Source organism: Grammomys surdaster, unplaced genomic scaffold (genome assembly GCF_004785775.1).
Source record: "Grammomys surdaster isolate TR1022 unplaced genomic scaffold, NIH_TR_1.0 125947, whole genome shotgun sequence".
Lineage (NCBI taxonomy): Eukaryota > Metazoa > Chordata > Mammalia > Rodentia > Muridae > Grammomys > Grammomys surdaster.
Window position 1 is genome coordinate 2869098 of NW_021620769.1, and position 17179 is coordinate 2886276.

General features: G+C 45.0%; 1 protein-coding gene across 1 annotated transcript in view; it reads left to right on the forward strand.

Annotated features, from left to right (window-relative positions):
• The first annotated feature begins 669 nt into the window (after positions 1-669).
• The window catches only part of Frem3 (FRAS1 related extracellular matrix 3), a 93541-nt gene continuing 77031 nt past the window's right edge, over positions 670-17179 (forward strand). The window contains 27 exon segments of the mRNA XM_028753446.1: positions 670-912; positions 914-1334; positions 1337-1372; positions 1375-1581; positions 1584-1719; positions 1721-1866; positions 1869-2122; positions 2125-2224; positions 2227-2351; positions 2354-2405; positions 2408-2533; positions 2536-2631; positions 2634-2657; positions 2660-3271; positions 3274-3345; positions 3348-4296; positions 4340-4542; positions 4545-4589; positions 4592-4783; positions 4786-4882; positions 4884-4933; positions 4936-5398; positions 5400-5773; positions 7629-7725; positions 8459-8471; positions 10972-10984; positions 13090-13106. Of these exon segments, the coding sequence (XP_028609279.1) occupies positions 670-912; positions 914-1334; positions 1337-1372; positions 1375-1581; positions 1584-1719; positions 1721-1866; positions 1869-2122; positions 2125-2224; positions 2227-2351; positions 2354-2405; positions 2408-2533; positions 2536-2631; positions 2634-2657; positions 2660-3271; positions 3274-3345; positions 3348-4296; positions 4340-4542; positions 4545-4589; positions 4592-4783; positions 4786-4882; positions 4884-4933; positions 4936-5398; positions 5400-5773; positions 7629-7725; positions 8459-8471; positions 10972-10984; positions 13090-13106 (5163 nt within the window).

A 17179-nucleotide genomic window follows, 5' to 3' on the forward strand; every position in this document is an offset into this window, starting at 1 on the left:
AAAAAAAAAAAAAAAAAAAAAAAAAAGAACCTGAAAAGAAACTGCCAGGGTTTCTGTGAATATAGCTGCTTAATCAGACAGACAGACAGACAGACAGACAGACAGACAGAAAATCCTTTTTGCAAAATTTCTCCCACCAGTTCTTTTAATGTTCAACGTGAAACTTAATTATAGTGAGAAGAAGCACTCCTGCCAGCGGTAAGAGAGACCCGGCTCTGTTCTACCAGAGACACTATTCCTCCTGGGTGAATGGAGGTGCCAGTGGTGTCTCCCACGCACAGAACTCACTCAGGAGCAGTTACTCTCGCTTTCCCAGCCCTGAGGTACAATCCTTTTGTGGCTCCCAGGGGAAAGAGTATCCAGAGAAGACAGTCGGAGGCAGGCAACCCAAGGCGGTAACATACTAAGGTAACTGAGAAGTGGAGGTGGAGTTTCTGCATGCTCCCTGGGTGCGGTGCACCTAACCCTGAGTGTGCATGGGCACATCTGGGTGGTCACTGGCACCAGCACAGCTGGAGACTTGGAATGCAGAAAACAGACAGCCCTTCCCTTGCTGTTACCTGCAGCAGCTCCTAGCTCTGGGGAGATCCAAGCATCCCCAACCACAAGCAGAGCTTCCTTTGGACTGGGCATCCTCTAGATGTATCAATTCCAGAATTCCATCGGACCATGGCTGAGGATTCGTTGAACCTTTCTGGAATGTCTCCGCAGCTGCTAGTGGCGCTCACCTGCCTGCTTTTGACTTGTCGCGAAAACGTGTCCTACTGGGAGCTCTACCTGCCTCCCTAGGGAACGCTTGATGGTAGTAGTCACCAGAACCCTGGCATCCTGATAGCAAACCCCGGTTTCCAAGTGCCACAGAGCCGTTCGGTTTGGCTCGACCCACTGAGGGACCTGGTGATTCGAGTACAGCGGAGGGGATCAGTGCAAGGTGACCATGCTGGACTTCCAGCGGTTCCAAGGCGCACTCTCCCCGCGCCAATTTCCCTGTGATTTTGGGGCCCACCAGGTCAAGTATACTCACTTCAGCTCGCCCAGCTTCGCAAGAACCTGGATACAGCTGCGCTACCACGCAGGGATACCAGCAGGGTAGCTGCATGCTACCATGCTGGTGCTGCCCTTCTCTCTGCATGTGAATGTAGTCTTGCCCAAGCTTCAGCTGGTGACCTGCAACAGGCCCTTGAAAGTGTTTAAACTGCTAGGCTGCAGCCATGCCATCGACAGGAGAGTGCTAAACTTTGCCTCCAGGAGCAGATGCAGGCTCACCTTGCTTCCTCATGCTGGCACACCACTCCCCAAGTATAGGTGCTTGGTAGGCTCCGCTGGGACCCCTCTCTCCAGGGACCATCTGGCGACTGTGAGACTTTTATCCAGGCTACCACCATACTGACACACCATCCTCACCCAGCAGAAACTATGTGCCCATGCTAGTGGAACTGTTAGGACCAGAGTCTCAAAGTACCAGGTCAGTGGAGGTGCTGGCCCGGGAGTACTTCCAGCTTCAAGTCAGAATCCAGAAGGGAGCCAGGAGCACAGCACCAAGACCCAGTCTTGCAGCTCTAAAGATGGCGGAAGTTAACAGTCCTTACTGACAGCCCTTAAGCCAGATGCGCTGCCTGCAGAAGACAGCGAGTCAGACCCTAATGACCCAGTCTTCAATATTCTCAGTGTCGCTGAGGCCCCACCTGGACACCATGGTCGACAGGGGTTAAGTTCTTCTGGTCTCTTTCTTTGTCCAGAAAGAGCTTCGAGAACTGAAAATTGCCTATCGACCAGCAACGGGGAGCTCAGAAGGGGACTGCATCGTTCAGCTCGAACTGCAGGTGATAGATGAAGAAGGTGACACCTCTGAGCCTTTTGCCTTCATGTGGTGGTGAAGTCTATGAATACTCTGGCTCCAATAGCTAGCTACAGCCAAGGGCTTGCTGTGTTTGAAAGCCAGGCAAGGCCTTTGTCCGGTGTCCAAAACGTTCAGGTCAGTGATAAAGATAATTCCAACTAAATAAGAATTGCTACAGTCAGAGGTTTGCAACATGGGCAGCTGGTGGTGCGTGGGGCACATGCTTGGTGCAAGTATTTCACACCAGCAGACCTAAGTGCAGGATGAGTAGTGTACCAGCATGCACGACGGCAGTGACTTACAGTGACACCATCATCCTCAAGATGAAGGATGGGCACCACCAGGTGGACTTCCTCTTCCCTGTTACTATGCCTGTAGATGATGAGGCGTCACTGCTCACATGGGACTCTCTGTGACTGAAGGGCAGGTGGTACAGATATCCCCCTTTGTCTTATGTGCCACAGATACTGATTTCGAGAACTCAGCTATCCCCTTTGTGTTGGAAGACCAACACCAGGAAAAAAAAAAGAGGACGAGAGAAGCAGAGATCTGGCCCCTGGTTCTACAGCTCAAGCCAGCACCCAGGCAACATGCTGCTGAGACAGGCAGAACCCCCTTCATCCTTTCTGCACAGTGACTGGCACTATGTGAAAAAGGAGGGATTTTATGAGAAGATGGTGACTGAGTGGCTGAGTGAGACATAACAGAAGGGAGACTTTTCTTCTCCCATCCTGGACCACAGAGCCCATCTACACTGGCCCATCTGGCTTTCCGTGTGCAGAATGACTGTGATCAAATCTCTCCAACCAGCACCTCTTTCCATCAGCATCCAACCTGCAGATAAGTTGAATCCTCGGCTATCTCCAGAAACTACCCTAGAAATGACAGTGAGAGGATACCAGCTCACTCCCTTCGAGAAGTTCCTCCAGTACACTGACCAGAACTCAGATGAACAGAACCTGTGGTATACTCTACTGACACGACCAATGGATACTGACAGCAACCACCAAGTCCAGGCTGGAGAAATCGTGCTCACTGATTCGCCAAATAGACCCGTCATTCATTTTACCCAAGCCCAGGTCAATCATCAAAACATTGCTTATCGACTCCCACAGAAGAATCTGAACATCGTACCTTGAGCTGTACAATTCACCTACAAGGTGGAAGACACTGCAGGCAACAGCGTGCCTGGTACATTCACACTATTGCTGCAGCCTTTGAACAATCAGCCACCAAAAGTCACCAATACAGTCTTTGCTGTCTTAGAGGAAAACAGCTTTATTCTTGGCAGAGGTGAACTTAATGTTTCAGACCCTGACACCAATGTTGGTCAAATTTTCTTCACTTTAGTTTGGGGTCCCCAGTATGGACACTTTCAGTACTTTAAAACATATATGGTTCCAGGAGAATCATTTATGCTAGCTGATGTTATCATGGGAACATCTCTTATCAGCACAGCAGAGACCAGACTACCAGTGACATCGTCTACCTAGAGGTAAGTGATGGAGTCACCATGTACGTATCACTGTTCAGGTTTCTGTGCAGCCCACTGTGGCTGACAGAAGTCCTGCAATCTCTATCACAGGTACTCCAGTATTGGCTATTTCTCTAGATGTGCTTGAAAATACAGCTTCTGAGATCACTATGGGTGTTACTCATGGCAGAAAGGATTTGATGCTGTCTTCCATTGTGGAGCAGAAGCCTAAACTGGGCATGATTCTGGTGGACGATTTGCCTGCAGAACGAGTCACCCAGGAGGACCTCCTTGATGGAGCAGTAAGCTGTGTTCACACTGGAGGTGAAATTGGCTTCCAAAGGGTTCATACTGCTCTCAGCTTCTTCCTCTCCAATGATGCTTATCGCTGAGCCATGGGGGACAACATACTGGAGAGGGTCCTGGTGGAAGTGACAGTGCTGCCCATGGACAACATGGCCCCCAAGGTCTTGATAGGAGAGCCCTTCATCGTATATGAAGGTGGGAAGAACCCCTTGACCCCACAACATGTCAGCATTGAAGATGTGGAGACTTCTAAAGATGAAATTCTTTGCACTCTGACTGCACAGCCATCCTCTGGCTACCTGGAAAACTTGGCACCAGCTCCTGGTTCAGAAGTGTCACAGGCTGGCAGCTCCATCAGTGCCTTCTTCATCGAGGATATTCGAGTGAGGTGCATCAATTATGTCCAGAGTATCCACAAGAGAGTAGAACCAGGAGCAAATCAATTCACCTTTTATTGCTCTGATGGCATCAACTTCCCCCCAAATGTTCTCCTCCCTCTAACCATCTTGCCCACCAATGATGAACAGCCTGAACTTTTTACCTATGAGTTTGAGGTATTCCAGGGGATGAGCCGGGTCACAGACACTGCACTGGTCAATGGAGTAGATGCTGACTTCCCACCAGATGAGTTTTACCGTCGACTCCCGGTCCTCCCCCAGCATGGACACATCACCCTGTCCTCCCCTAGCATGGACACATCACACAGCAGCTGGCCACAGGCAGCAAGCCCACCACACCTCTACCCTGCAGGAGATCCAGGAGCCCTCCTCCATTGCCTATGAACACGATGACTCAAAGGGCATGGAGGACAGCTTTGAGGTCTGGCTGAGCGATGGCAGGCACACCACACATAACAAGGTGCCCATTGTTGTAATCTTGGTGCATGATGAGGTTCCTCAGTTGACCATCAATGATGGGTTGAAGTAGAAACTTGACACTCTGAGATCATCTCAAGTCATCTGCTCAGAGCATAGATCTTGACTCAGATAACAAGAGTTTCAGTTTTGTTCTCCACTCTGAGCTTCAACAGCGGCTTCTGCGACGACTGAGGACTCCAGGAGGAGATGTGAGGAACAGCCTCACCATGGAGATGAATTTCACCCAGGATGAAATTGACAGAGATCTTATCTGTTATACCCACACAGGCCAGGGAGAAGCTGTTGATCCAATTTTGATGTGACTGATAGGGTTAACCCTCTGAGAGATCTCTATTTCTATATCACCACTGGCAATTCAAACAGTGACATCCCTGAGATAACCAGCAAGAGTCACCTTGACAGAAGGTAACAGAATGACCCTCACCACTGAACGGCTTAACACGGTGACATCCACAGCCCTGGTAAACAACTTCTCTGCAGCATCACACGAGCTCCCAGCACAGGCTACTTGGAATGCTCTCACCAGCCTGGGGAGCCCATGGCTTCTTTTACTCAGCTTCAACTGGCCAGCAACAAGATATCCTCTGCCCATATCTCAAAGGATGATGTAAAGATGAACCACTTTTAGCTTAGAGTGACTGGGGGACACAGCTCTGTGTCTAGAATCTTCAGGGTATTCATCACAGACAAGGACAACAAGATACCTACCTTGACTATCCAAACACTAGATCTGCAAAGAGGGGGCAGCATAGTGGTCACTCCTTCTCAGTTGACAGTGGAAGATGAGGATACTCCAGCTGATTTTATTCTTTTTACCATCACACAGGATCCTATCCATGGCAGGATTTTGTATAATGGTAGCCATCCTGTGACCACTTTCACTAAGAAGGAGCTGACAAAGCCTGATTCTCTACTGGTACGATGGCAGTAAGACAGTCGAAGACAGTTTCTCTTTCACTGTGACTGACGGCATCCACACAGGCTTCTGTGTCTTCCCAGACACTGCCCTGGAGACACATGTGCCTCAGATAGTGGGGATCCAGGTAAGACCCCTTGACAACAGGCTCCCACAGATTGCCATCAACAAGAGAGCCACAGCCTTGAAGCTCCTTCACACTGGACACTTGGGTCTCCTCGTTACCAACAAGTACTTACAAGCAATCCATCAGGATGCTCCCCACAGACTCCTACAGTATAAAGTGACCAGCGGACCACAGCATGGCTATAGTGTCAGTGCTGGCCTTGGAAATGAGAGCACCCACATGTTCACACAAGGTCAGTCAGATGTTTTCCCCTGGTGCCTCTATAGCCGATCTCCCTCAGTGGATTAGCATTCTCAGAGCTCTGTAAAATGGTACTGACTCTAATTTTGATTTTTAAAAAAGAAAGAAAACATAGTATAATGTAAAATTACTCATTAAAAAATCTAGTTCTTTTTCAACTATTTATTAGAAGAGCCACTTAACAGAAAGCCAATGAACCTTGTAATTACACCTTAGCTTTTGGTATACCATAAGATATTATAAGTAATTTCTAAAGCTGAAAGTTCACTCCTGCAATTCCAGCACTCAAGAGGCTGAGGCAGTAGATTGCAAGTTTGATGCCAATGTGTAACAAATACCAGGCCAGACTGGGCTAGAGTGTAAGTTCCTATCTGAATGTAGGAAAAAAATGTAATTTATTTATTAGAAATGCACAGAACTAAGTTAGCCTAAGTGTACAAAGGACTTTGTTTTAAAATCATTTTTCTTTTAAATTTTGAGTTAATGCTAGTGCTGAACTAGAAAGAAATCCCCTGCTTTTCCAGGTTATATGGCACCAGAGGTCCTTGGGCTACTTTTTACTATTTCTTTAGGTAGCTTTGCCCGTGAGATGCAGAGATGCATGGAGTGATCTACCATATGTGTTCCACCATCAACACACATGTACCTGGCTGTCATTGCAGAGTAACATTCATGGAGAGCATTTGTCTTGGCTACTTTTCTATTTCAGTGAAGAGGCACCATGACCACCAAGGCAACTGATAGAAGAAAGAGTTTATTGAGGCTTGCAGTCTTAGAGAGTGAGTCTGTATGTAAGGGAGTATTCCAACCAGCAGGGAGCTACTGTTGGAGCCATAGCTGAGAGCTTACATCTGATCCACAAGCACAAAGCAAAGAGAGAGTCAACTAGGCCTGGCATGTTCTTCTGAAATTTCAAAGCTCACCTCTAGAGACACACCTGTTCCAAAGAGACCACACCTCCTAGTCCTTCACAAACAGTTCCACCAACTGAAGGCCAAGCATTCAGATATATGAGCCTATGTGTGTGTGTGTGTTCTCATTCAAATCATCACAGTGTTTAAAACCTAGTTTGGCTACGTTTTTAGATTGATTCTAAAAATGGTGAAATCATATATGTTTCTATAAAATTTGTTTGTTTAAATAAATTCTACCTAATGACAAATTGCCATTAAAATACTAATGATTACTAATATGAAAAAACTACAGATCTAAGGAACAAGATGTTTAAAGGCAAGGGTTATAGACAATAAGAAAAAACAGTAGCTCTATTCTCATTTTCTTTGTTCTCAAGATATAACCTTGTTATTTAAACTAATTTTGGCAAAGAGTTAACAGGTACTAGTCCTTATGGCAAGCTTTCTGCTCACACCAAAACTTAAGATCATACTGACCTGGCTCTTCACAGAGTGCCCAGATGCTATAAAAGATGTATAGCCAGCACGTTGCCCTGGATGTATAGTGTATCCCAGACCACATGTTAATAGCAGCACTTTAAAATGTTCTTTTATTTTTGCCTTTCTAGCTTTAAAATACAGATCTGTTGGTCAGCAAGGTGGCTCAGTAAGTAATGGTGCTTCCAGCCAAGACTAACAACCTGAGTTCAGTCCTCAGAACCCACATGGTGGGAAGGGAAAACAGATTCCTGCAAGTTGTCCTGGGACCTCCATTTATGTATCATAACACACACACACACACACACACATTAAATAAATAAATGTACATAAAAAACTTAAAGCACTCCACCTACATTTAAAATGGTGTTGCATTTCCACACCATATGGAGCACAAGTTACCCCCTTTCCTGTTGTGCACGTGTGACTTAGTATAGTGTCTATTCTTGTTTAAAGCTGACATTGATGAGAGGTGGGTCTACTACATCCTGAGCAAGGGCAGTGGCAGTGCAACAAGAGATGCCTTCTACTTCTCTGTTGAAACCAGTGGTAGGTCTAGCAAAGCCCTGGAACGCACCGTGGTGAGTGAGTATCAGTACACAATGGCCAACAGTGTCTACCCTTCCCATCACCATCAGTAATATGGCACACCATGCCAGTCAATGAATTCTTTTGCTTTTGTTGTGTTCCTATGCTCAGTGCTTTTTGACAAACCAATGTCTCCATTAAGTAAACTTTTTATTACTCAGTCTTCTTAAGGAAGTGCTGACATTTAACACAAAAAGAATGGTTGAGAGGCAAGCCAGTTTTTAAGAGGAGAAAAGGATCAGGGAGTTGGTGACTGTGATAGAAGATGCAGTAACTGACTTTCTGACATGTGTGACAATCCTAATGGCCACTGAATCCTAACTTTAGGAGATTCTGAAACCCCAGGTAATGGTGTCTATCATACTAACCACATAGAATGTCTCCCTTTCCAGTTGGTCAGAATTCTCAGCTCCAGAGTGAGTTCTGTGGCTGTCTTAACATTAGAATTTAATTTTCTTGGGGGTTGATGGGGTACAATGGTGGAACATATGTTTTGCACATGTTAGACAGCTCCATGCCCCTCCCCGCAGTGTAATCTTCTTAAATTTTTTTGGATGGGTGCGAAGTGTAATTACTGGAATTTTAATCTTCTTAAATGGAGAAGAAAATGGATTTACTGACATTGAAGAAAACTTATTAAAAAGTTGCTGGTTTCTGCTACACCTGAGTCTATTCATTGTGTCTTCAAAACCACAAAGCAGGAAGTTAACAGTTAACAGAAAGTATTTACTTCACACAGCAGGGAACAGGATAATCCTGTGGTCAGAAGACAGGCCATTTTGAAGTATGTCAGGATTAGAGTGGAAATTATATCCATGTGCTGCTTGCCACTCAATAACCTCTCTCAGTAGAGGTCATTACTCACTCCCAGCAAGTGACAAGTACTCCCTTCCTAAATCATAGGTCATCATTAAAGGACCAATTTACTCCAAAGTCATACTATATGAGAAGCTGGAGGGTGAACTCACCCCAGGCAACCTTGAGCAAGACTTTTTGGCCCCGTTCTCATTTATCTACCAGTGATATAAAGATGTCCTCATATCAAGCACACAGAAAGCACTTGGCACAGAATCGATGCTCAGGCATCCCTGTCTTCTCTGATGAGGCTACTGCACCTTGGACTCACTGATCTCTCCTCTCCATCTTCTCACCTAAATGTGAAAACAAGTCCTTCCTCCTTTTCCCAAGTTCTCAAGAACCACAGTTGTTAAAAAGATGAATGTACACTTTTAAAATAGACTCATAAAAGAACATGGCACATGGACATTGGATAGTCAGTTTTTCCCCTTTTATTTTTGAAAAGGAGATGTCCTTTGATTCTGGCAATGTGGTTTGTAGGCAGCATCAGAAGCAAGATAATTCTGTGCCAGTTCTGGTGGAGAGGTTTTTGTGTTGTTTTGTTTTGTTTTGTTTTGTTTTGCTTTGTTTTGTTTTGTTATTTTTTTAATCAGTACTATTTGAATGTTTCTTGTGAGCCAGGAAGCACATATATAAGTTAGGACTCGTAGCCCTCCCTGTAGGATTGACAAGAAATGGCACAACATTCTTTTAAGATGAAGATACTAGGGTTGAAGAACTTGTCCAAAATTGGAATCATAGTAAGCCCGTGAAACAGCATCAAAACTCCACTTCCAAAGCTAAGACTCTAAAGTGTCAGAGATCCAGGAAGCTGCAGCCATGAAAAGAAGCCAGAGAATAGCTCAAGGTTGCCCTTCCCATGCCAACAAAGAAGCATCTTACAAGTTAAAGCTACCAGAACAATCAAGTGCAGACATCAAAACATCAGGGATGTGTTTGTTTATAGCTGGAGCTTAAAACATCTATGAATAGCTGTCTTAGTTTGAGTTTCATTACTGTGAAGAGACACTATTACTAACACTACTCTTATAAAGGAAGCCATTTCATCAAGGCTGGCTTACAGTTCAGAGATTTAATCCATTATCATCATGGTGGGAAGCATGGCAGCATCCAGGCCAACATGGTGCTGGAGAACTAGCTGGGAGTTCTACATCTTGATCCATAGGAAGCAGAATGAGACTGTCACTAGACATAGCTTGTGCATACAAGCCTCCTCCAACAAGGCCACACTTCTAATAGTGCTACTCCCCATGGGCTAAGCATTCAAACCTGTGAGTCTATGAAGGCCATAAGCTATTCAAACCACCACCACAGTAGCCATAAGCTAAGTATGTATTTATGCATCCTTTTTATTTTCAATACATTGTCCCACTAGCTTCTGAGCACCAAGCATAGAGCTAAGATATCTGTCTATTGGTGATTCTAACTGCTGATAAAGTGGTCCCTTTAAACACTGTTTATCTGGTAGTTTCAAAAAAATTTAGTCTCTGTCTCCACAGGAACCAACTTCATAATTTTTTTTCTCTTTAAAATATTCCCACTTTGGGCTAGAGGAAGGGTTCAGTGGTTTAAAGCTCATATTGGTCTTACAGAGGACCTGAGTTCAGTTTCCAGAACTTTTGTCAAGCAGCTCACAACTGCCTGGAACTCCAGCTTCCCCTGAAGTGGAGTCCATACCTTCCTTGCCTTGGCGGACACACACACTGACACACATCCACATAAATAAATAATAAAAAGCTTTTTAAAACTTCCATCTTTAGGGCTGGTGAGATGGCTCAGTGGTTAAGAGCACTGACTGCTCTTCCAGAGGTCATGAGTTCAAATCCCAGCAACCACATGGTGGCTCACAACCATCTGTAATGATATCTGATGTCCTCTTGTGGGGTGTCTGAAGACAACTACAGTGTACTTACATATGATAAATAAATAAAAATTTAAAAAAAAAAACTTCCATCTTTAAAAAATTTCCAAATAGAAAGTTGAATAAAGATTTCAACCTGAATTGTTAGTAATTTCTTTCCCAGTATACTAGCAGAAGGTGCTGCTTCCTGACTCATGAGTGGTTTGGCATGGATAACTGTCTAGTGATGTACTTTCCACTGTCGCACTGAAGGGGAATGGCTGTGGGGGTCTGGGTTAGGTCGCCTGGCTCACATCTTCTCAAAGGAAAGAATTCATTCAACTGAGTTTGAGCAGTTTCTTAAACAAAGCAAAGCAAACACTCCAAAAGAGACTGATGTAGGCTACTCAGAGAGAGAGAGGCAGCCCACCCTATTTTGTACTATGAGTTTTTAAAAACTTTTTTATAACTATTTTTGAGGTGCGAGGCACATTCCTGGAGTATGGTGGACAGGACCTCCCTTTTAGTATTGCTCCTCATGATGATTCTGTGTGATGGTTTGTATTTTCTTGGCCCAGGGAGTGGCACTATTAGAAGGTGTGGCCCTGTTGGAGTAGGTGTGTCACTGTGGGTGTGGACTTTAAGACCCTCATCCTAGCTGCCTGGAAGTCAGTATTCTTCTAGCAGCCTTCAGATGAAGATGTAGAATTCTCAGATCCTCTTACACTATGCCTGCCTGGATGCTGCCATGCTCCTGCCTTGATGATAATGGACTGAACCTCTGAACCTGTAAGCCAGTCTCAATTAAATGTTGTCCTTATAAGAGTTGCCCTGGTCACGGTGTCTGTTCACAGCATGACCAGACACTCTAGAAAATCTTAACTAGATTTCTCTAGAGAAGCCCACAAAAAAAAAAAAAATGCACGGGCTGAAAATGACAGTGTGAATGATGTCATAGTGCTGGGGTTTTCTGGAGATGTAGCCCCTTCACTAGTGCACAGGTATGGCAGCTGGTAGCTGGGTTTCCGGTATAGCAGACCAATCTAACTACAGCTTCAAAGATGCTTAGCCATGAAAGGGCATCGGATCATCAGGAGAGTCTGCTACCAAGATCCAAGATGTGCAGTTGCCTTGTTTCTCTTACATCTAACTGCTTGCTTGCCTGGTTCCAGGGTGGTGGTGGTGGTGGTGGTGGTGGTGGTGGTGGTGATGATGATGATAATTGTCTTAGTTAGGGATTTCACTGTTGTGAAGAAACACCATGACCAAGGCAACTCTTATAACGTCAAACATTTAACTGGAGCTGGCTTACAGGTTCAGAGGTTCAGTCCATTGTCATCATGGCAGGAAGCATGGCAGCATCCAGGCAGACATGGTTCAGGAGAAGATGAGGGTTCTACATCTTAATCAGAAAACATCCAGGAGACTGTCTCTTCAGCACTGGCAGGGGAAGATTGAGCACTAGGATCCCTCAAAGCCTGCCTTCAACAATGACATATTTCCTCCAATAAGACAACACCACCTAATAGGGAAACTTCCCCTGGGCCAAGTATATTCAAACCACCACGATGGTAGTGATGATGATGGTGATAGTGGTGGTGGTGGTGGTGATCATGATGATGATGATACAAAATTATAGTGTTGAATTTACTCAGAGGAGTCAATCCCTGCAGAACTATGGATTAGGAGTATGTCCCTGGTGAGCTGGGCAGTCTTAAGGATGAAAATACTGGCAAGATGTCTACAAAGCTATAATTTTATGAAAATCACAAGGTTGGTACTATGAAAGCTTACAATTTACAGAGCCTGACACTTCCAAGTCCCAACTCAACTCTGTAGAAATCTGTGAGATATTTTTTGATGACCTGACGTTTGGGAACTGCTTGCTGTCATAGCATGAACATACATGTTCATGAACATAACATTATGCTATGCTACCACTACCGTATAACTAATCACCACAAACACAGTAGCTTGAACAACATACTCTATTACCCAACAGTTCTGGTGATTAGAAATAGAGAAGGTTCTTACAGGCCAGAGCTGAGGCTTTGTCAAGATGAATTTCCCTTGTGGAGATCCTTAGGAAAACATGTAATTCCTGATTCCTCTCAGCCCTGAGGGTTGCCTGTCTACACAGCCAGAAGTGGCCTTCTGCCACCCTCTCATTGACATGGACCTTTGTGGTCGATCCAGAATAACACCCATCTCAGCAGCAAAGCCACCTTTGCTCTGTGATACACTCACAGGCTCCAGGCTATGTAGGCAGCAGTGAGAGCATCCCATGCCAGCCACAAGTATGAAGGAAATCAACACATGTAAGGCACTTGGACAGATGCCAGAGGCACAGAAATCATGCATTAAACCTGTCTTGGCAATTATTTGTGCAGAGATCAAAGTTTGTATTTTATTTTTCTTTCCCTAACTTAAAAATAAGTTTAACAATTTAATCCTTAAAATCTATGATTATCTGACTTGGTTATATAAGATAAGCCACAGCAGGCTGTTTCACTGGCATTGTGTACAGTAGTCACTGTCACCTCTGTAACTCTGCCCAGCTTCTTGTCTTTGCTAGAAGTGGGCACAGGAAGAGGTGGAAGCACTGAGTGCCATGTAGACTTTGGCACTGAGGGCTGAGCTGGTGCTGGGTGGCATGGCCCGTCCAGTTCTTGGCTTCACAGTCAGCTGTGCCGTTTCCTTTTGCTCCGCTACAGCTCAGAGAAGTAACAGGCATCAAAACATACTAGGCAGCCCTATGTACATCAGCTGCCCCTGATAAGGGTAAGGGTCTCTTCCTTTCACACAGTTATAAATACGATACTTGTGTACTGCAAAGCCAGCTATATAATGGAAAAGCTTGATGATACGTCCAGTTTCTGTGTTCCACTGGTTTCTATGGTTTAAAGAATTCAAAATGGGGCTCTTTCAGCATAAACTCAGTCTCTCTTTTAAATTACAGACTTATTTATGTGTATTTGTGTGTATATGTGCCTACTGCATATATGTGAATCATATGCATGCAGGGACCCAAAGAGGCAGGAAGAGAGCATCAGCTCCCTGAAACTGGACGTACAGATGGTTGTGAGCTGCCCCGTGTGGGTGCTCGGAGCCAAACCCAGGTCCTTGTACAAGTGCTCTTAACTTCTGAGCCATCTCTCTAATCCCAAGATAAGAGGAGAAAATGTTTTTGTTTGTTTCTGAGAATTGAACTTAAGGCCTGTCTTAGAGATCAACAGCTGTGCTGCTGTGAAAAGACACCATGACCACAGCCACGCTTGTTATCATCATTATTATTGTTGTTATTATTATTATTATTATTCACTTTACATCCTGATCACAGCCCCCTTCCCTCTTCTCTTCCCAGCCCCACCCTTACAAATCCCTCCTCCCATTACCCTCTCCCCTTCTCTCTAGAGAAAGGGAGCCCCCCTTGGATACCACCCCACCCTGGCACATCTAATCCCAGAAGAACTAGGCAAATCCTCTCCCAATGAGGCCCAACCAGACAGTCCAGGTAAGGCAAAGCAGATCCAACTGCAGGGAGCAGAGACAAGACAGCCCTTGCTCCACCTGTCGGGGGAACCAAGCTTGCACATCTGCTGCAAATGTGTAGGAGGCCTGGGTACAGCCCTGCACGCCCCCCCCTTAGTTGGTGGCCCAAGCTCTGTGAGCCCCCATGGTCCCAGGTTAGTTGACTCTGTCTTCTTGTGGTGTGCTGGACCCCTCCAGCTTGCTTACTTCTATCCCCCACTCTTCCACCAGACTCCCTGGGTCTGATGTTTGTCAGGATCTCTGCATCTGCCTTCATCTGCTGGATGAAGCCTCTCAGAGGACAGTTATGCTGCAAGCAGAGCAGAGTATCATTAATAGTGTCAGGGGCTGGCCCTCTCACATAGGATGGTTCTCAAGTTGGGGCAGTCATTGGTTGGTTGTTTCCTCGGTCTCTGATCCACCTTTACCCCTGCACATCTTGTAGGCAAGACAAATTTTGGGTTGAGGGTTTTGTGGGTGGATTGATGTCCCCCTCCCTCTTCTGGAAGTCCTGCCTGGCTACAGGAGGTGATTACTTCAGTCTCTATATCCCCACTCTGGTAGGAATCTCAGCTTGGGTCACTCCCATAGACTCCGGGTATCCTCTCCCGTTCCAGGCCTCCAGCTAGTCACCAGAGATGCCCCCACCCCCCGCACTGATTTCCATTCACTCTCAGATCTCTCTTGCCCCCATCCACCTCCGCTGCCCCCCACACCCCCCCCCCTGCTCCAACCTGATCACTCACTATCTCCATTCCCCTCCTTACTCCCTCCCCTCTCCCACACAGTTTTCTCTCTCCATCCAACTCCAATGACTATTTAATTTCCCCTTCTAAGTGACATGAACACATCCTCCCTTGGGGCCTCCTTATGATCCAGCCACTCTTATAAAAGAAAGCATTTAGCTGGAGCTTACTTACCGTTTGGGAGGTTTGGTCCCTGGTGGGGAACATGGCAGAGTGCAGGGACATGTGACTGGAGAGGCAGCTGAGACTTCTACATCCAGATCCTTTCGCAGCAAGAAGACAGAGAGACTCGGGACGTGGCATGAGTTTTTGAAACCTTGAAGTCCACCCCAAGTGACACACTTCCTCCAACAAGGTCACACTTCTTAATCCTTTCAAGTAGTGCCACTCCATGATGACCAAGCATTCAGATCTCAGAGCCTATGGGGGGTCATTCTTGTTCAAACCACCACAGAGCCTTATACTTGCTAGACAAACACACCACCACTGAGCTATGTTCCCAGCCCTCAGTCTTCTTTTTAATATTGAGGTAAGTTTCATTTATTCAAGATTGCCAAGAAAGCCCCTGGTGGAGCAGTTTCCTCAAAGTCTGAACTGTGCTAATTAAACATACTATTAAGCACATTCATTTGTCTTCTTCCAGGTCATTATACTTATGGTGTGTGTGTGTGTGTGTGTGTGTGTGTGTGTGTGTGTGTGTGTGTGTTGTGTATGTGTGTGTGTGTGTGTTAACAATAATAATCAAAGAAAAAGAGGCTATCCGCTTGGCTGGGGGTATGAGAAAGGTTCAAAGGAGGGTAGCCACAAAAGGCTGGAATGAGAAAATGGAAGAAAGAAAGTGATATCAGTATATTTCAATTAAAATCATAGTTTTTAAAAAAGATTTTAAAATCATGAGTACCTAAGGGACAACACAATGGTGAGACAAAATATTCCTTGTTCCTCTGGCTCCTTGTCAAATTAAGAAAAGCATGGCTATAATAAGATTATATATACAACCTTCCATGGATCCTTGATGTTATAATAAATCTACAGTTATAAATGTGGAAAGAGGTTAACAATGTGTCATTAAATAAAGATGGTCAAGCAGCAAACGGAGTGTAAAGACACAAAGAAAATTATATGAGTGTGTGTGTGTGTGTGTGTGTGTGTACGATTGTATGTGTCTGGTATAGGGGCAATGTCGAGGAGTCAGGGTGTGGTCACTGGTATGTGTCTGTGTATGTGAGGGGTGTTTCTTTGTGTATATGTGGAGAGGGTGGGTTTGTACATATGTGTGTGGGAATGGGTGTGAGGAAATATACATGTGTATGATGTGTGTCTGTGTGGGCGTGTGGTATTAGGGGATGAAGAGGAAAGGAATGGGGTATGTAGTATGTTTGTGTATTTGAGGAGGTAGAGTGTGTGTGTGTGTGTGTGTGTGTGTGTGTGTGTGTGGTGTCAGTGTGTATGTTGAAGCAGAGGAAATTTTCTACCGTATATACAGTGATAGTAAAATTAGTTTAAAATGACAATAGTGGATCATAAATTGTTTTATTGCTTTTTACTTTTTTACATTTTCTTATCTACATGCTTTACTGAGGTCATTCCAATTATTAGGAAAAAACAATTTCTATTTTAAATGTATGAATGCACCACACCCATGTTGGTTCAATAACATTAATAAGTATAACTAAGCATGTGATTCTGGTTGTGCACACTTTGACAATTTAATGAGCTCAGAAACCCAAGCGAAGACGAATCAAAGTAGCTCCTTTTCTTTTTTTTTTTCTTTTTTTTTCTTTTTTTTTTTTAATTTTTTCTCAAATCATAATTAATTCACACAGGGGTATAAACACAGAAAGGCAGGACGTGGGGAAGGGAATGACACTGGAGTGCGGGCTCAGGGGGAATACAGATATCTTCAGAACCGGGTATCGGCTGGGTGAAGGTTCAGGGAACAAGTCCCCATGACTCTGCCTATGACTCGCTTGTCCCCATCTAAGCTGGTATTGTCTGCCAAGGCTACCTATTTACAAGGTCCATGACCACTCAGGCTTATAAATTTCCACAAAAGCTGCCCGTTGACATTAGCTTATAGACATCTGTTTCAATGTTCTTCCACTGAGACCCAAGAATTGGTGTTAGTATACATGTATGACAGGCCCACTGCTAATTTTAGGCCTACGGCTGATTTTAGGCCTACAGTGTGTAACCAGGGCTGCCCCTGACATCTCCTCCCTTCTCTAAGTATAGAAGGGCTGTGGCAATTCTAAACTTGCGAAGGCGGGGATAGAGGCCTGACCTCCAGTATTTGAAGGGGACCTTGTAATGGCTCCAGTCCCCCTGTCGTTGTCCAGTGAGGCATGAGTGCCATACCCGTCCCGATGTCTTTTTCTTGGAGAGAGGATACTTTTGATATCAACCCCTATGCAGTCAGGCTTGTCCCTCAGGGAGCCCAGATA